The sequence below is a fragment of the Myxocyprinus asiaticus genome, chromosome 2, assembly GCF_019703515.2.
Source record: "Myxocyprinus asiaticus isolate MX2 ecotype Aquarium Trade chromosome 2, UBuf_Myxa_2, whole genome shotgun sequence".
Lineage (NCBI taxonomy): Eukaryota > Metazoa > Chordata > Actinopteri > Cypriniformes > Catostomidae > Myxocyprinus > Myxocyprinus asiaticus.
The window spans coordinates 20,127,876-20,148,862 of NC_059345.1; the positions used below are offsets into that span (position 1 = coordinate 20,127,876).

The window sequence follows — 20,987 nt, forward strand, 5'->3', positions numbered from 1 at the left end:
AATCAAACCCATGACCTTTTTGTTTTTAAGCTATTGCTGCATTCTGTGGATTATTATAGATTAATACAACATGGATTATACAATTAGACTATTGTTATGAGGGAATACTGACTCACACAAAAGGAATGAATCCAGACACACCAGACCAGACTATAAATGCTTTCACCAGAAATATGATTCTCAGTGAGAAAATGTCCTGACTGGATTTGACATTGTAAAAAAATACTTTCTGTAATGATCTTTTGTTGGCATCCTAATAAAACATAATATCAAGCGAATTCAGATTATACAACTAGGAAAATAATGCAGGTCAATAAATAAATGGACTTTACATGTACAAAGGTGATGCTTAGCTCATCATCAACATATAAAGGATAGGACAAGACATAGCCACGACAAAAAACAAGCACAAGAGCGAGACATATAAAGCACATACAATATAATTAAATATAAGAGTCAGTACACAAAAAAATCTCCTATCCAAACATGTTAGTGAATTAAACAACGTAACAGGGTGAGGCAAACAAACGCTGATGAAAATTTTTAACTATAATCAAATGCTTTTTTTTATTCCCATGTTTTATTCCACTATCCCCCAAGACAACACAGGTTATCTTTTCAGCTATAAATAATGCTTAAATGTTGAAACTGTATCAGCTGCTAATGTAAATGAAATCAAAACTGGTCTGGATTCAAAATATATATATATATATATATATATATATATATATATTCTCTACTTACCTATTTGGGGTATCTAGTCGAGGAAGGAGAGCCAGGTTATTGGCCTGTTTATGGACATTGTTGCTTGCGATAGCATTTGTTGCTCCATCTTGGGCATTTAATTTCTTATTGCTGTTTATCATGTCTTCTGCCCCAGAAAAGCTTAATGGAAGCCAATGTGCTCCTGTAGCACTCACATCTGCTGAAGGTCCCAAAAAAGACCTTGAAGTTCGCACAAATATACCAGGCCCCAGAAATACAAAGTCAGAAATGTATGAAAAAAAATATATTTTTGAAGGATGAAAAAAGTGTCAACTATAGTTGTTGAATTGATCACTGATTAGAAATCAACAATACAATGCTGGTTGTTGCTCAGATGGATTTAGCACGGTTTGGTTTTTGTAAGAAGGGTGTAAACAGGGTATTGTTTATAGGTTGCTAAAATAACCTGATGAAGGGTAATAAATAAGCTTTGAGAGTAACAAGAAAATGTATAAAAAAATAAAAACCAAAAGCTTTTGCCAAAAACTCAATTTGTCCTAGTTAAGATACCAGAGCTCTGTAGGTTGAAGATCTTCATTTGATGTACAATGTAGAATCTTTTCTTTCTTCGCCAATTTCAAGTTGGCATTGCCTTCTAACCAAATATCACACACTTGAAAATATAGCAAATTCTCAGATAAAAAAAAAAACAGCAGCAGCAGCAACAACAACAACAACAACAACGACAAAAAAGTTAATCCAAAGTAAAGGCTTCTCCATCCTATGTGTCTTCGCTGACAGTGATTAAAGCTCAGGCTTTGATTGCAAAATGTGTCCTTGTAAAATTTCAAGGCACACAGGCTCTGCCTCTCAGCTGGTGTAGCTGGGCCAAAGTGTCACATGCTGGACATCTGTTGGGAGGGGAGAGAACAGAGATATAGAGGGGGAGAGACAGTAGGACACAAGGAGAAAAACAGAGAGACATGCTCTCCTTGCTTAGTAGCAAAGTGTAATTTAAAGAGACATTCCTTTTGTCTCTATATCCTACGCTTCCTTTTACATTTGCCCTCATTCCTCTCTCTCTCTCTCTCTCTCTCTCTCGATTCAAATAGATCTATTGGCATGGTAAAAGAAAAGCTTTACATTGCCAAAGCATGGTAATATAACCCTTATTTTGGGACTCTGCGTCGGTGAACACTCCAGTCTCCGTAGGCATGGATGACATAAAATAAACACGGGTTACAACGGTGTAATTCAACTTATCTTCTTTATTAGAAGAATAAAAATTATTAGATTATGAAATAAAACACTAAAGTACAAATGAATTATAAATTACCAAATTAATTACTAAATTTAGAAATGAAATTTATAATGAATTAGCTAATTTTAGATTACAGTAACATTAAATATACATACATACATACACATTTACATTAAAAAGTGTAAATAAAAGCGGTTTGTTACACTATGTTTTCCATTTTATGCATGTGGCACATTGTTTCGGTTATTGTTCTGGTAATGGTCCTTTTCCACTGGTTGTCCTTTTGTCATCGAAGAACTTGACACATCTCACAGCCAGGTTTGAGCTTGCTGGGGTTTCTCCAAGTAGATATGAATGTTTGGCCTTGTGATGTATCCGATTAAAGTCTTTGTTATGGGTTGTGAAATGGGTAAACATTTTTTCCCTAATTTGTGCATAACTAGCACGTGTTGTGAAAAAAGTGCAGTTCTGTTTCCACTTCATTTTGTGCGCAGTGGGGGCACAGCCTGTCTTCTTTTGGTAACAAGGTCTGTCTGTGTCTGCCCATCTCTATGGCAAGGTTATGTTCACTGAGTCTGTACATGGTCAGGACTTTCTTAGTTTAAGGTCGGTGTCTGTGCTCAGGTATTCTGCCAGTTTATATTCTCTGTTTAGGGACAGGTAGCATTCCAGTTTACTTTGTTGAGCTGTTGCTTCTGTCCAGTGTTTTAGATAATTTTCTTTTTGTGTTTTAATATCTGATTTGGTCTAGCTGGGGTTTTGTTCTGGGGTTTAGCTGGACATGTTTTAGATTGTAAAGTCAGCTCTAAGACCAACTGGCTAAGGGGGTTTCTCTCTGGGGTCAGCTCTTTGTGTCTTAGGGCTTTGTGGTGAAGGGTTTGTGTAACACTATTTTTAGGTGTGAATGGAATTTAATGGCTCTTTTTTATTCGAATTATTAGTGTGTACAGTCCTAATTCTGCTTTGCATGCATTATAAGGTGTTTTTCGTTGTACTCACAGTATATTTTTTGCAGAATTCTGCCTGCAGGGTCACTATTGGGTGTTTGTCCTATTTGGTGAACTCTTGGTTTGTGATTGGGCCCCAGACCTCACATACACAGAGTGTGATGGGTTCTATAATAGACTGAGTTATTTTTAGGGATGTCAATTTTGATATTTTTCTTAATAGCGTAAAAAGCTCTTCGTGCCTTGTCTCTCAGGTCGTTCACAGCCTTGTTGAAGTTTCCTGTGTTGCTGAGGTTTATTCCAATGTATGTATAGTTTTGAGTGTGTTCTAAGGTCATGTTGTCTAATTTGAAGTTATGGTGTTGTTTTTGGCGATTGGGTCTTTTTGGGGTTAACTGACAGGGCCCATGTTTGGCAGAAATTGTGCAGTAGGTCTAAATGCTGCTGTAGACCCTCTTTTGTGGGCAACAGCAGCACCAGGTCATCTGCAAACAGGAGGCATTTGACTTCAGTGTCTAGTACAGTAAGACCGGGTGCTGGAGACTGTTCTAGAGCTCTCACCAGTTTGTAATGTACAGTATATAGTGAATAGCATAGGGCTCAGACTACAGCCCTGTCTCACTCCATGACTCTGAGGGAGAAAATCTGTGTGTTTGTTGCCAATTTTGATAGAAAATGTGTTGTTAGTGTGTACTGATTGTATGATGTTGTATGTTTTTTCTCTGATGCCGCACTGGATCAACTGAAGCAAAAGCCCCTCATGCCAAATTGAGTGAAAAGCTTTTTTGAAGTCAACAAAGCATGAGAAGATTTTACTTTTGTTTTGGTTGATTTGCTTGTCAGTTAGAGTATGTAGAGTGTAAATATGATCTGATGTGCGATATTTAGGTTGGAAGCAAATTTGGCATTTGCTCAGGACATTTCTATCTGTGAGAAAGTGGAGGAGTCTGTTGTTTAGGATGTTGCAGAATAGTTTAACTAGGTTGCTGTTTACACATAGCAGTCTGTTGTTTAGGATGTTGCAGAATAGTTTAACTAGGCTGCTGTTTACACATATTCCACAGTAGTTATTAAGGTAGAATTTGTATCCACTTTTATGAATAGTGGTTATAATGCCCTGGTTCCAGATGTTGGGAAATACCTGTTTGAATTCGTGGTCCGTGTACTTAACCATTTAGTTTAGAATGCCATCAATACCACATGCTTTTTGGGATTTAAGGATTAGTATTTTATTGGATATTTCAGTTAATGTAATTGGAGAATCTAAACCATCTTTGATGGTTGATTCTAGAGCACAAAGTTTATTATATATGGTGTTTTGTTCATGATTTTTGTTTATATTACTAAAGAGGTTGGAGAAGTGGTTAATCCAAACATCTCCACTCTGGATGGCCAGTACTTCATGTTTAGATTTGTTTAGTGCATTCCAGTGTTTAAGGAAGTGGTTTGATTCTATAGATTGTTCAATTTCCCTTAACTGATTTTGTATGTTTTGTTCCTTTTTTTCCTGAGGGTATTCCTATATTGTTTGAGTTTTCATGGTAGTGTTGACAGATGCTTACATAGTCAGAATCTCTGTGTTTCTGATTTGATAAAATTCTAACTTCTTTTCTAAGGTTTTTGCATTGGTTTTCAAACCATTTCTCATTGAAATAGTGTCTATTACGACCCATGACATTGTCGCTCAGCTAGATCACAACAAGAGGGAAAAAGAGAAAAAACAAAAGAATATTACATTTGTTAACCAACTGAAAACACTGTTCCATGACACCTACTAAAGAGTCTGAGTAAAGACTCTAAACTTAGCAGATAAAAAAAGAGGCAAACAATTTACCTCAGAAAATAAAATAAACTATTCTTAATGAATAAAGAAAGAGGCAAACAATTTACCTCAAAAAATGGAAGAAATAAAGATCGAGAGAGTGGAAGAGAACCAATGAATAGAGAGTAGCCTGCCACTAGCTGCTAAAACCACACCATCTACTCTGCCTGCTATGCTGAAAACACAGGCTTTAATCCCCTGCCTGAGTAGTGGATCAGCTTGATTAGGACAGAAAGGGGTGTGTCAAGAGTAACTGGAGGTTGATCTGGTCTCCAACCACTCACACTCACCACCAACAGCCAAACCAACTAAAAAATGAAGCAATCTTGTAACAGTGTCTGTTTGTTTTTGTTGTGGCTTTTAGGTTAGACAATGTCTACTGTTAAATTGGCACCTTCACTGTTATTCAGGAAAGGTGGAGCTAGTAAATTTTCTAGTAGGGTTTGAATTTTTGGTTTGCCAGTTATGTTTTGGTATGTATCTTTACTATTTTGCTTCCATCTATATCTGTTTTTAAGGGAATGGAAGTGGATCTGTTTCGATGTCTCTTGGTTAGTTTTGATCCGCTAGGGTAAAGGGTGATTTTACTGTGGTCTGACAGTGGTGTTAGTGGGCTGACTGTGAACACTCTGAGAGAGTTTTGGTTAAAGTCTGTAATAAAGTAGTCTACTGTGCTGTTACCCAATGTTGAGGTGTACCTACTGCAAGGATCCCCTCGTATCTCTATCACTCCCCTCGTATCTCGTATCTTTAACACCCAGTATCTCTATCGCTCGCTCTCTGTTTGTCTCACTCTCAAGGCTAATTGCTGATATCATGTGCTGGCTCATTCTCATGTTGACATTTCAATAAATAAGTTAACAAGACCTCGTAGGAAAGTAAGTTTACCTATTTAATTAAAATATCTTGCTGGGTCAGATTAGGCAGAGCTCCACTTCCTTGCAAAGCCACAAGCCCTATCGGATATAACATGCAGCGCCCTGCAAAAAAAATACAAAAATAATTGACATTCAAACATTCACTGAATGTTTATTCCTCCAAAATCATCCACGCTGTGCCTTTGACATCACATCAGTTTCGATCCGTGACTAGAGATACTACATTTGCACAGTAAGTTGTCCACTATTTTCCTCTGGGTCTTACTGGGGAAACGAATGTGGGTGCGACTTTGCTGGAAGTTGTTCTTCCAGCAAACATTTGCAAGCTCTGGCTGCAGTCATTATATAAACCCTGTTTACAGCTGGTATTAAGTTGTGATTCAGATGATCCAATGACAAGGGGTCAGCACTAAACACAGGTGTAAATGGTGTGTAAAACCCAGTGGCGGCACGTGCATTTTAAGTCTTGGCCTTCGGTGCGATTCATGCCATTAAGAAAACACTGTTTCACAATTAATAAGACACCCTATGCCAATTGACATCATACATTACATCGCAGCCAAATAATAATACCAACTGACATTTTTAAAACACGTCCGTGCACGTGAGCCAAAACGAAGAATGTCTAATACCAGGAAAAGCTATCTAATAATATTTGCGATCTAAATGTTGCTTTCAATAATTTTTGTTTCGTAAGGGTACATGGTTACTTTTCAAAACTTAAACTGACACTGAATGCTCCAGCCAGTCTAATTTACACTTAGAAAACTCCTGATGTTGCTATAACAGTGCAAAAAGCACTTACCAATTTACTTGAAGTAAAAATCAGCCCTCCTTTCCTGTTTACATCTCAGATTTTTAAATCCATAAGGATTTCTTTCTCAATGGCAATAGCGGGAGTGACAGTCGACTCGTCAGCTAGATCTCACGCTCTCGCTTTCAAATTATGTACATCACTTAAAGCGTGATTGCATCACTCAAGGCCAGCTAGAAGGCCTCGACTGGGACATATCCAAAAGACCACACCCACCAAGAACAAATAAATCAATCAGACAGGCTGATGAATCTGACTTTAGATGCCTATTCACTTGAACTGTTGAGGGATTCTTTAGAAATTCTGAAGGCTTAACAGGGTGGAGCTCAGACTCATGCGCTGCCTCGGAAGCGCTCAGCTTTGGGCATGCGATTTGTGAACCAGTTGTCATGCTTCGCTTGTAAGGATCAAGGAATAAATTCTGATTGGATAAACCATTCGTTGATTGCTATTCGTTTTTATGATGAATTAGGAGTGGAAAGCAATTGAAAATAAATAGGCAAAAAGGTGAATGAGAATGAAAGGATGAAAAAATATTTATTTATTAGCCATGTTAGGCCAGCAGAGAAGGTTTTGCTGGCCCTGAGAGTTCGCCACTGGTAAAACCTTTTGTAATCAGATCACAAAAGCACATATGGAGGTAGTTAAAAACACATGTGACCATTGACCACATCGCATTTGAGGTGTAAATGCCATCCTGATGCTTCCCAGGTAGCAGTAACGCACCAACCCTCATCTGTCCATCAACTGCTGCACTAAAACAGAGTTTAAAATGTTCATGACACCGGTTACAGATTGGAAAGTGTAAAAAACTTTGAATTCATATACAAGTACGAGATCTCCACTTATCCACTTCACTGTGTCTGATATCAAAATGCAGCGACACAGATGACAAGCACACATTTGAGGCTCAGCTGACACTGGTACTACACACTAAAATAACGGATAATCCTGCTTGAAATGTTGCATTTGTGCTTAGATTAAATTTAAATTGCATCTGGGAGAAACCATGCATTTCGCACATTTCTCTGTTTGTCTTTTATGACATTTTGATTTTGAATTTTATTATCATGCAGTAACACACTGACATAGTGATTGATGTATGTTGTAGTGAAAACAGAGACCTTTCTCTCTAAATCAAAACACAAGTGGTCACAGGAGATGCATTTGAGTGGTTTAACAACGATGTGTCTCGATGTGTCTCAATCTACCACATGTGATCAGATCACCCAAGACGCATCTTAATACCAGTTGTAAACAAGGTCTTAATGAGTATTGAATTATGCTTTGATCAAGCAGTTTTGGCTGGAACACATTACGATGTCCTTACGGAGCTCAGGGACAACATGTACAGTTCGTCGTTGTACATACAACCCGAGGCCAATTCGTCCTCCCAACCATAGGAAAGGGTATCCATATATTGCCCTAAATAAGTTCTATCAGGCTGTGCTCCCATATCTCAATGTATGAGTGAATGACCAACACTGCAAAGAAAGGTGAGTGGACTTATAAGGCAATGACAACTCTGTTTACCTCCCAATGGAAGTAATGCCCATATTTCGTGCAAAGCATCACAGGAGTAGGAAAAAGGTGGATAGAATGCTGTTTGGATCCCACTACTGTCAGGGTTAGGGTTAGGACTCTATAAACCCAATTACTAAAATGTTTAATTGGTAAAATGTAGTTCCAGCTTTTCAGAAATTCAAAAAGTATAGATCGATTTTAAAAGATTAAATATTTGCCCTGTCACTAATTTCCCTGCGAGATCAGTCTGTTGTGGCACTGGCAGATTTTTTTCACTTGTTTTAAGCATGAAAGAGTAAAAAATAAGGTGTAAGGCCAGCACTGATGATAGCTGCATGAATTAATTTAATCAGAACCGGAATGCACACTCCCGGGATTAAATCAGCTGTCTTTGGGGCCCAAGAGATGGAGTATCCTAATTAATGTGTCTTGTGTGTGTGGACAGGTTCTACTTTACCTCTGTCCAAAATCTGACCCATCCAACCATTGGTGTTAAATCCTTTTATCATCCCTGTTGACCCAGCTATCAGTTACCTCAGCTGTCAAATGCTTTGTGAGGTTGGAGGAAACCTCATGGACTGAAGCTGACTGATATGAGCTGTTTGATAGTGCTATGATATGGACTGTGGGATATATAATTTTAGGGTTGACTGTGTATAAGCTAGCCTTCATTGGTGAAATGTAAGCAACATATTTAGGTGTGTGTGTATTTAGGGGCACATATATCCAGACAGATGATCAAATACCAACACTGTTATCATGGACAAGAAGCACAAAATGTCAATGGTGACAGATGTGGCAGTCCTCAATGTATCAGTAACATCAGAAGTATAAATATCAGGAGGAACATCAGGGACCGAAAGAGCTAGAAAGACTGTGGCAAAACAAATCCAGAGTAGATCCAGTGAAAATAGGAGATCTCAGGTCTATATGACAACCCAGCTGGAAAAATGGCTTCAGCAGGTCCAGCAGTCCCCGGAACAGCTGAGGTACTATGTTGAATCCTAAAGCTCCCATTTCCTTTGGTAGATGACCTGAGACTGAGAGAACAAGACCAACCACAAAGGGGGCAAGGAGTATACAAATATAAAAGATGTCTAAAATTATACAGCCCTGTTTCTATCATTTGTTTCTAATGAGTACCTGTAACACAGTTTTAGAAAATGTAATATTAGGCTATATTGTAATATATATTATATTGTAATGAGGTTTTTGTATCTGCCATGTAAAAAAATGCAAATGACATCACTGTCTTTAACATCTAACATGTCCACATAATAAAAAGCTATGCGGAAGGATAGGCTTTGAGGCACTATTTTTGTCACCTGTTAGTGTCCTTGCCAAGTAGTGCCACTAAGAGAAAGCTTAGCACCTTATTCTTGGAAGGTTGGATTCTGTTTATGATAGCCTGTCTGATATGATGGGTTTAATTTATGTTTTGGCACACTACAAAGAGTCTCTGTTCTGAAATTTGGAGATTGCCTGAACAGGGAAGGATTTCAGATCCCCCTTCCATACCTTTAGGTTTGTTTTTATTTTAAGTTATAGTAATTTTTCCTTTTTTTTATGTCATTGTGTAGTTTGAATTATATTTATTCCCTTTAATGCAGTGTTTCTCAATCTTTTGCACTCCAAGGCCCACCATTGTCAATTTTCAAAGGCTGCGCACACCTCTACACTGTGTGAAAAAAGAGAGAGATAAACATGATGTTATTTTACATGTTGAATCTTGATATTTATTTGTTTGTAGCATTTTAATTAGGTTAGGTTATTTCAATGTATGTTATTTTAAATCATAAGTAATCTCACTGCCCTCTTGGAAGTTTGCGGAGGTCCCCTAGAGGGCCCCAGTCTCCTGGTTGATAACTACTGATTAAATGGTCTTTGTTATCTTTGGTCCACATAGTCTCTCATCTATCAAGTAATTCATAAGACTACAGTGGTTTAATCCTGTCAGGTTCCCAACACTCCAGTTAAGTTTTTTTCTTCAGTGTTGGGAACTGGCACCTGTGTTTTTTCTGTCTTGTGTATATAGTGTCAGGATTCTCCGTTCACCTCTCTCATCAACAAAGCGTTTCTGTCTACAGAACTGCCGCTCACTGGACGTTTTTTGTTTTTGGCACCATTCTGAATAAACTAGAGACTGTTGTGCATCAGTATCCCTGGAGATCAGCAGTTGCAGAAATACTCAAACCAGCCCGTCTGGCACCAACAATCATGCCACGGTCGAAATCACTGAGATCATATTTTTCCCCATTCTGATGGTTGATGTGAACATTAACTGAAGCTCCTGACCTGTATCTGCATGATTTTATGCATTGCACTGCTGCCACATCATTAGCTGTTTATATAATTGCATGAATAAGTAGGTGTACAGGTGTTTCTAATAAAGTGCACAGCGAGTGTATATATAACAGTAAAATAATGACCCTAATACTATGTAAATTAGGTGTTTGTTATTATTATTGTTGTTATTATTATTATTGGAGCAGAAGTAAAATGCAAAGTAGTAAAATAGGAAAATATGCCTGAAAAGTGTTGATGTTTGTCTGTAATATGAACTTAAAATCAAGAGTAATGTTCAGGCCAAATGATATGGTAAAAGTACAAAAATGTAGAGGTGGTTTAGCTCACATATTTCTTGACTATAATTTTTCTAAACACAATTTAGATAACATTAGTATTATGCAAAAGTACAGCAAAAAAAAAAAAAAAGAAAGAATTTTCTCATTGAATAAAACAAGTGATAAAATCAGCTTAAAACAAGTGAAATAACACACAAGGTTAAATATCATCGAACAAGGTGCTCAAGATACATTCTCTGAAAACAAGTCCTAGTAATACATTAATGCAAATTTGCTTTTCAAGTTAATAAAAAACTAGTATCTTTGTCTTGTTTTCTTGTAAAAAATATCTAAACATTGGCAGAATTTTTTTTCACCTGAAAGAGTGAAAAAATAGATTTTGCAATATGACAAAATACACTTATTGAAATATATTTTAAAGTTCCTTGAGTTTATAAATCCATAAATAGATCTCCAGAGGGTTCAGCGGGTATTGCATGTGAGGAACCCCAACTGGTCCCTCTGTTTTTGTTTTTTTACAGTGTAGTGCAGCATAGGTTCTGCAGAGAAAATTGAGAAATAACATGTTGGAGCTGTGTCCTTGTGGTTAATGCACAACACCGACAAGTTGTGAGGTGGTGCTCATGCAGGCAACGTGAGTTTAAATCCTGTTTGTGATTTCCCAAGTTGATTTCCCTCTCTTCTCCTTAGCTAAGTTAAGATGCTTTAGGAAACACACCCAGAGCTGAACTGTATTAACAGATTCATTAAAAACAGTAGACTCAAAAGAATGACTATTTCATAAATCTGACAACGTGTCTAGTCTAGTAAAGATTCCACGATTTTCACTTAATGAGAAGAAAACTTGGAATGAAGTCATATAACCTACAATGATACCTGCAGTATGTTTGTTTGTTTTGATTTTAGAATTGGCAGCACCAGCAGGCCTACTTATTCACTTGAGTTGTACAAGTCAGACGATAACAAACAAGGTAAGTAAATGATTATTATTATATTTTATTATATTATATAGAATATAAAGCTAAAGAGCTTCAATTTAAAGTAAATTTTGTATGTATAATTTGTAAATGAATGAAAAATAAAAATGTAAATTAAATATCCACACTATGGATGATTCACCAACCTTCACTGATGTGTACTCAACTCTGTCTGTAAATGATTTGTTCACCAAAATGCTTTGAATGTAATGTTTTGTTTAAAAATAATTTCCTTTTTTTCTGAATAGCCAACTGATGACAAAAAGGTGTGAAAGGGATGAATTTATTATCACTCTATGGGGCTTCTTATGCCCCAAACATCAGTTACCCAAGACGTAGAAATACACATGATTTGAGGTAATCCAATAAATTGTCATAAAGATTGCTGTTGTATAGCAATCTCAAACATTTTGACCTTTCACTATATTTTTGGGGCCATTTTCAAACATTTGGCTCTCACAAAACTAAAGCCAATAGGCTATACATATATGCTTTGTGTCTTAGCCAGAGAATGCAGTAACGTTTTCTGTTGTAAACTTAAAATAAACTTGAATGTTAATGTGCTCTTTTATTGTTATGATGGTTTATTTGTCTCACACAGTCATGCCAGGATAGCTTGATAGAGGGCTTTGTCATGTTAACTTATGTTAAAGAGTATATATCATAATACTCAAATCTAATTAATTTTAAGGCAACCAAGTCATAGACAATTGTTATAACAAACTATAGTTTACCTGAATTAAACTTTAGTAAACAATTTAAAAATAGGCATTGCAATTATAAATCTGTTCTGAGTTAGCTTTTATAAGGTTACTAATATGACTGGAATCTTTATCTCATGTGAGTGCTCATGATTTTTATTAATAATGCATTTGAGTTATTGTTCAGTTCACTGAATGTTCAGAATTATCAAAATGTTATTCTAGTACTGTTGACTGTTCACTCCTGTTCATTTCTGTTTATTGTTGTTGTTATTTACATTTTTTATTAATTTCTTCTTCTTAACTTAATGAATTATTTAATTGGGATGTTTGAAACAAATAGGTGACTAAAAATCTTACTCTAAGTGTAGTCTTTGTAGTTCCATGGTCTGTAATCATTTATGTGGCATCATTGCAATAACTGACACAACAAATCACCTTAAACAAAAACATGCTAAAATTTGACAAATATACTGAATTTGATGTCTTTGATAAAGTCTTTCTATTTCCAAGTCATAGGCGGAGGATGAACGAACTGCAGGGTAAGGCTTCTCTATTGCTCTGTGTTCTGTAATTCATAGAAATCATGAAATACTGTCTGGAATCAACTGCTCACTCATTTCTGAGATAAATATGCAGTAGCACTTTTGCTTAACCCCTTAAAAATGTGCATTTACTTTAAAATAGTAAAATAATTGGATAGTTTAGCATGTTCAAAGGCAAGGTGACACCTTACCTCGGGCAAGAAGATAAATTTGTACCAGCTGTCATCTGATTTTTATAAAATGCATAAAATACATCTGATATTATTAAACTTATTTTTGTCATTTAATGCAAATCAAATAACTATTTTCTCAATTAAGTTAAAAATGATTGATAAATTATATAACAATCCCAGTCAGAGATTCATCTGATTCATTCAAAAAATATGAAATACCATACACAGGCCTATAAATATATACATATTTAGACACCTATATTTTTAATTGAATGTATGTTATAACAGCAATCACACGATTAAGGTTCCCCACCTCCGAAATCTCAATTTAACCCCTGAATTCAAGACAAAATATTTCATTAAATGGCATCTAATATAAATGTTCACATTCCATACAAAACCTTCCAGATGAATAAATGGTTAATTATTATTTACACAGATGCAAGTAGGCTACTCATATTAATAGCCTAATTATTTTTGAGACTCAATAGCCTATAACAGCAAACAAGTTTGCACGATTTATTTTATGGGCTTAACAGCTAATTAAATAATAGGTAAATACTCTGCTAACGCAGCAATAAAAAATAATAAAAAATAAAAAATAAACAAAATAAAAAAATGGAACTGTATGGACCTGCATACGTTAAAAGTGGTCCCGCACCTGTGTCATCTAGTTGAATTAAAGTTTTGGAAGTTAAGATCAAATCCAGTGGCCAGAGTCTTTTTCACAAGCTCATGAAAGAGACAGTACTGGTTTTTAACATGTGTTCAACAAATTAATGTAAGCACCTGTAAATAGCACAAATTATGTTATTAAACACGTAACAAAATATATATACAATATTATCATATTAATTTAATACATGGATTTGTTTATATTTAAAAGCTAAAATGTGACCAAAATAATGAAAAACTACTCAAATATAATTAGTAAAAAAAAATTGTTTTCTAGGGCTGGGAATTGCCAGACATCCTGATTTGATTTTACAACGATATTTCCTAACCGATTCGATATTTATCGCGATTCTGCAAGTACTGGGATTTTATATTTTGATATAAAAAGTCATAAAAATAATAATAATAAAAAAAATAAAAAACTTTAATGTTTCTCAAAAAACAAAAAAACAAACAAAAAAGTCTACTGAAGAACATTTGTGTCTGAAATGACTATTGTTTTCATTCTGTAATATGTAATTTGCAGGTAATAGGTAGAGATGTGCAAAACTAACAATTTAAAACTACCAATCAACCAGTCAGTGAGTAGTCTGAGCTAGACGACTATAAAGGAACCCATGTACAAAGCTGAATTATGTCCATTTCTATACAAAAAATAAATAAAATAAATAGGCCTATATACCCAATATATAATTGTAACTTATCGAACTAATTTTGTTATTTTAGAATATAACTTATATTACCATAGGCTATTACTATTATCATAAATGATAATTTTGCAACATACAAATGGAGGCCAAAGAGTTCAAGAACCATTTCTGGGGCTGTGCTGGATTATAACACACATGACAATTCACCTGTAGTCCCAAAGTCGTTCCATGTTACTTGCACATGCATCCTGAGATAGCCCGAGATCCTTAGATGAACTTCTGAAAAAAAAAAGCAAATCAGACGCGAGCATTGCCAACATGTCTTTCGTCTGTTCTTCAAAATATAATCGGGTGTGTTTCCTCGAGCACGCATCTTTGTGTCTAGCCAGGGGCGGAGCTAGGGGGTGGCCATGGCCATCATGGACCAAAGCCTGGCCACCCAATTGGCCACCTCACTCGCAATTGCCGTTTTGGTAATTTTTTTTGTCTTGGACACAATTTAGTTTTTTAGAGGTGGATTCGTCTCTGTACAACTGCAACACACTAGAGACTTAAATAGTTTAGCTGTGTGCACATGTTATTAAAGCAGTGTCAGACTGAATCTGCAGAATGACTTCTGACAAATCTCTCCACAACACCTCTCAAATAAACTTTTGGATTATGCATAACAGGAACACTGATCACAGCAGAGGATTTAGATGTCCGACAGTGAAAAAAATGGTGCTTGATGGCTGTCACAGGGGTGCATTAAAGAACTAAATATAAAGAATTAAAGAGAAAAAACTTCTCAGAGAGCAAACCTGTTATGTGGAATTTAGCACAAATACAGCTTCCTATACTTATCTATTAACCATTGTAGCATTAAGATAAAGATGTATTTAAAAAAAATAAATTAACATTTTGATTTTTCATCATTTGGCTCAAGAATCGTGATTTGTAACAGTCGATTTTTTCCCCCCCAGCCCTAATATTTTCATATTGTACCTAGTTAGAAGGTCCCTTGAATAATTAACAGCATTTGCTTGGGAGAGAATTGCTTTCATACTTAAGCAAGAGAAACATTATAACTCAAATATACCCATATGAATTGATACTGAATCTAATCAGGAAATCTTTATCAATACCCAGCCCTGATCACAATAAGTCACACAGAGACATTTTAGACGAGTACATGTTCTATGTTTTCTTTATTTAGCAAGAGCCTTGTCATCCTAAACAAGAAAATGTAATAAAACTTAACCAAATAATTGGACCCTACCATTAACATTAATAAAACAAAAAAACAAAAAAAAACAAACTTGAAATGGGTTACTCCGATGCAGAACTTTGACTGGATGTTGTGCCACCCTGCTGCTGAGACTTGAGCTTCTTATAATATTCCTGGAGGAGAGAGTAAAAGGATGAAAGTTACAACTATACTGCAGTTTAGCACTTTCTGATTATAGTCAAAATCAAAATCAACTACTGGTGAACTCAATATCTGACCATGTTCATGTGTATAAGGACAAGTCACCTGAGAAAAATGTATCCATTACAATAATGAAAAGTAAAAAAAGTTTTACATGGTATGTTTAGCAATGTTCTGGGTTCAATACAAGTTAAAGGTGCTGTAAGAGATTTTTTTTTTACGGAACTGTATGCAAAAAATATTCCTTCTCCCTTAAAGATATCTCAGGTGTCCTGAGATTTCTCACCAGTCTGTGACAGCACTCAACTGTGTAAACAGCAAACATAAAATGTGACAGCGGGCCGCAGACATATTATTTGATCAGTCAATCAGAAGACACTGATGTGCTTTCTGCCCATCAATCATTTTGCAAATTCGAATGGCATTTTAGTTGAAGCGGAACATTTTAATGTCATATTCAGATTCCTAACAGTTGTCAGCTGAGGGTGCTAATGTTGCTACGGTTTTGTTTGACAACCGTGAGAAGACGCACTGCTGCTCTTCAGTTCATTGTCAGTCTCAACGCTTTCTTTGGAGGGGTGTGTTTTGGAAAGAGGGGGTGTGTCTAACTTAACGTCTCAGTCTCATGGAAGTTCCAGAATGGCTAAAATCGCTTACAGCACCTTTCAGCTTAATCGACAAAATTTAATGCATAATGTTTTAGTTATATACATTTTAAATAATTATATTTAAAACATATAAATATATAAATGCTTTTTTTCTTGTAAAAGCCAAGGTAACAATGAAAGTAATAGTACTTTTGCTCATTTTTGTTAAAGCACTTCAGATTTTACTATTTCACTTATGAAGTTGTCTTAATTGTTTTTGAGGTGGGACTACTGTTCTAGGTGGATAAACTAGCTATTCGTCACCGACACTATTCCTATGGCAAATTATTTTTCTTGTGGCAATAAGCCACAAATGCTTTCAACCTGCAACATTCCTTTAAATATTAGGCAGGTGGTTTTAATATTGTGGCTGACTGGTGTGTGTATATATATATAAGGACTGCAATGGTACACAGAAGTCATGGTTCGGTACGTACCTCCGTTTTGAGGTCGATACGAGTTCGGTACAACAGGAAAAAGCAACAAATCCCAAATGCTAGGTTTCTTTTCATTTATTTTGAACAGACAGTAGTGCAAATTACAGTTTGTTCCACCAAGCGGCATTTAGTCCCCCCTGAGATAGTTGGTACAGTACAGACTCCTTTAGTGTATTAAGCACTAAGAAGTAAACAGAATGCACTCTTGCTTAGGCCATATTTTTTTGTAGGGTTGATAAAAAACAAAAGGTATTTGGTCATAATCAGCTACAGAACTGAAAAGCATCTCTTGTGTTATAAAAGTACAAAATAAATAGAATAATGAAAAATAAAACTTGTGCATTAGGAGAAGCCATTCTTGTTTTGAGTTGGTGCGTAGATGGTCTCTTCTGATCTTTTTCCTGTTGTGACGGTTAGCAAACAGTGTTGCATTACCACGCACGCCCCCTTCTGGATTGGAGTGGATCGCCTGTGACTGACTCATATGTATTCTTCATCTGACTGCATGCACCGAACCATGACATTAGTACCGTGACGGTTCGGGACGAATACATGTACCGTTACACCCCTAATATATATATATATATATATATATATATATATCAGCTGAAGTCAGAAGTTTACATGCATTTAGGTTGAAGTAATTAAAACTCATTTTTTAACCACTCCACAGATTTCATATTAGCAAACTATAGTTTTGTTGAGTCTACTTTGTGGATGATGAGTAATGTTTCCAACAATTGTTTACAGACAGATTGTTTCACTTTTAATTGAATATATCACATTTCCAGTGGGTCAGAAGTTTGCATACACTAAGCTAACTGTGCCTTTAAGCAGCTTGGAAAATTCCAGAAAATTATGTCAAGCCTTTAAGCAATCTGATAGGCTAATTGACTAATTGGAGTCAATTTTAGGTGTACCTGTGGATGTATTTTAAGGCCTTCAAACTCAGTGCTTCTTTGCTTGACATCATGGGAAAATCTAAAGAAATCAGCCAAGACCTCAGAAAAAAACAAAAATTGTGGACCTCCACAAGTCTGGTTCATCGTTGGGAGCAATTTCCAAATGCCTGAAGGTACCATGTTCATCTGTACAAACAATAGTACGCAAGTATAAACAACATGGGACCACGCAGCCATCATACTGCACAGGAAGGAGACACATTCTGTCTCCTAGAGATGAACGTAGTTTGGTGCGAAAAGTGCAAATCAATCCCAGAACAATAACAAAGGGCCTTGTGAAGATGCTGGACGAAACAGGTAGACAAGTATCTATATCGACATAACCTGAAAGGCTGCTCAGCAAGGAAGATGCCACTGCACCAAAACCACCATTAAAAAGCCAGACTACAGTCTGCAAGTGCACATGGGGACAAAGATCTTACATTTTGGAGAAATGTCCTCTGGTTTGATGAAACAAAAATCGAACTGTTTGGACATAATGACCATCGTTATGTTTGAAGGAAAAAGGGTGAGGCTTGCAAGCCGAAGAACACCATCCAAACCGTGAAGCATGGGGGTGGCAGTATCATGTTGTGGGGGTGCTTTGCTGCAGGAGGGACTGGTGCACTTCACAAAATAGATGGCATCATGTGTTAAGGAAAATTATGTTGACATATTGATGCAACATCTCAAGACATCATCCAGGAAGTTAAAGCTCGGTCGCAAATGGAAGCATACCTCTAAAGTTGTGGCAAAATGGCTTATGGACAACAACGTCAAGGTATTGGAGTGGCTATCACAAAGCCCTGACCTCAATCCGATAGAAAATTTGTGGGCAGAACTGAAAAAGCATGTGCGAGCAAGGAGGCCTACAAACCTGTCTCAGTTACACCAGTTCTGTCTGGAGGAACGGGATAAAATTACAGCAACTTATTGTGAGAAGCTTGTGGAAGGCTACCCAAAATGTTTGACCCAAGTTAAACAATCTTAAGGCAATGCTACCAAATACTAACAATGTGTATGTAAACATCTGACCCACTGGGAATGAGATGAAAGACATAAAAGCTGAAATAAACCATTCTCTCTACAATTATTCTGATATTTCACATTCTTAAAATAAATTAGTGATCCTAACTGACTTTAGACAGGGAATGTTTTCTATGATTAAAAGTCAAGAATTGTGAAAAACTGAGTTTAAATGTATTTGGCTAAGGAGTATGTAAAGTCTGACTTCAACTGTATAAATTATATAAATGCCTGGTTTAATATTTCATATACAGGTGCATCTCAATAAATTAGAATATCGTGGAAAAGTTCATTTATTTCAGTAATTCAACTTGAATTGTGAAACTCGTGTATTAAATAAATTCAATGCACACAGACTGAAGTAGTTTAAGTCTTTGGTTCTTTTAATTGTGACGATTTTGGCTCACATTTAACAAAAACCCACCAATTCACTATCTCAAAAAATTAGAATATGGTGACATGCCAATCAGCTAATCAACTCAAAACACCTGCAAAGGTTTCCTGAGCCTTCAAAATGGTCTCTCAGTTTGGTTCACTAGGCTACACAATCATGGGGAAGACTGCTGATCTGACAGTTGTCCAGAAGACAATCATTGACACCCTTCACAAGGAGGGTAAGCCACAAACATTCATTGCCAAAGAAGCTGGCTGTTCACAGAGTGCTGTATCCAAGCATGTTAACAGAAAGTTGAGTGGAAGGAAAAAGTGTGGAAGAAAAAGATGCACAACCAACCGAGAGAACCGCAGCCTTATGATTGTCAAGCAAAATCGATTCAAGAATTTGGGTGAACTTCACAAGGAATGGACTGAGGCTGGGGTCAAGGCATCAAGAGCCACCACACACAGACATGTCAAGGTATTTGGCTACAGTTGTCGTATTCCTCTTGTTAAGCCACTCCTGAACCACATACAACATCAGAGGCGTCTTACCTGGGCTAAGGAGAAGAAGAACTGGACTGTTGCCCAGTGTTCCAAAGTCCTCTTTTCAGATGAGAGCAAGTTTTGTATTTCATTTGGAAACCAAGGTCCTAGAGTCTGGAGGAAGGGTGGAGATGCTCATAGCCCAAGTTGCTTGAAGTCCAGTGTTAAGTTTCCACAGTCTGTGATGATTTGGGGTGCAATGTCATCTGCTGGTGTTGGTCCATTGTGTTTTTTGAAAACCAAAGTCACTGCACCCGTTTACCAAGAACTTTTGGAGCACTTCATGCTTCCTTCTGCTGACCAGCTTTTTAAAGATGCTGATTTCATTTTCCAGCAGGATTTGGCACCTGCCCACACTGCCAAAAGCACCAAAAGTTGGTTAAATGACCATGGTGTTGGTGTGCTTGACTGGCCAGCAAACTCACCAGACCTGAACCCCATAGAGAATCTATGGGGTATTGTCAAGAGGAAAATGAGAAACAAGAGTCCAAAAAATCCAGATGAGCTGAAGGCCACTGTCAAAGAAACCTGGGCTTCCATACCATCTCAGCAGTGCCACAAACTGATCACCTCCATGCCACGCCGAATTGAGGCAGTAATTGAAGCAAAAGGAGCCCCTACCAAGTATTGAGTACATATACAGTAAATGAACATACTTTCCAGAAGGCCAACAATTCACTAAAAATGTTTTTTTTTATTGGTCTTATGTATTCTAATTTTTTGAGATAGTGAATTGGTGGGTTTTTGTTAAATGTGAGCCAAAATCGTCACAATTAAAAGAACCAAAGACTTAAACTACTTCAGTCTGTGTGCACTGAATTTATTTAATACACGAGTTTCACAATTTGTGTTGAATTACTGAAATAAATGAACTTTTCCACGATATTCTAATTTATTGAGATGCACCTGTATATTCTTTTTGGTATAAAATATATGTAGGTGCTTATTTCAATTCATTCTTGTACAAGACTGAACACTTAATCCAGTTCAAAGAGAAACACTAACATACTGCAGGCAAATAAGGTGCAATTAACTTCAATAACTAAATTGTAATTTTGTACCTCCATATTCTGATAATGCTGTAGACTACTGCAGTGACTCTTTGCAGTTCCCTCATTGTCATAAAATAGAGAGCAAAGTCTGCAGAAGAAACCTGTCTTGGGCACCAAAAATTCAACCCCTATGAAAGACATAGATAAAAAAAAATAAGAAAGTGACATGCTGTAAACAATGCTATTAATTGACAGATTAATCGGTCAAAAAATAAAAAGTCTATCACAGGACAACTAAACCAAAACCAAACTAGTCATACTTAAATTTTTTTTAAAAAAGGCATGCTTTGCGTTTATG

At 36.4% G+C, this 20,987-nt stretch overlaps 1 protein-coding gene across 7 annotated transcripts in view; it reads right to left on the reverse strand.

Annotated features, from left to right (window-relative positions):
- The window catches only part of LOC127414224 (zinc finger protein 638-like), a 110,687-nt gene that overhangs the window by 60,929 nt on the left and 28,771 nt on the right, over positions 1–20,987 (reverse strand). Inside the window, exons 24-26 of one of the 7 annotated variants that reach the window (XM_051652139.1) lie at positions 20,699–20,817; positions 15,556–15,637; positions 11,657–14,536 (exon numbers count right to left, since the gene is read on the reverse strand). The exons of 5 other annotated variants lie outside the window; for them this stretch is intronic. In XM_051652139.1, the coding sequence (XP_051508099.1) occupies positions 15,566–15,637; positions 20,699–20,817 (191 nt within the window). In that variant the 3' untranslated portion in view covers positions 11,657–14,536; positions 15,556–15,565. Of the gene's footprint in view, positions 1–11,656; positions 14,537–15,555; positions 15,638–20,698; positions 20,818–20,987 lie in introns of those variants that run through there. One more of the 7 variants, XM_051652130.1, reaches the window with a different exon arrangement.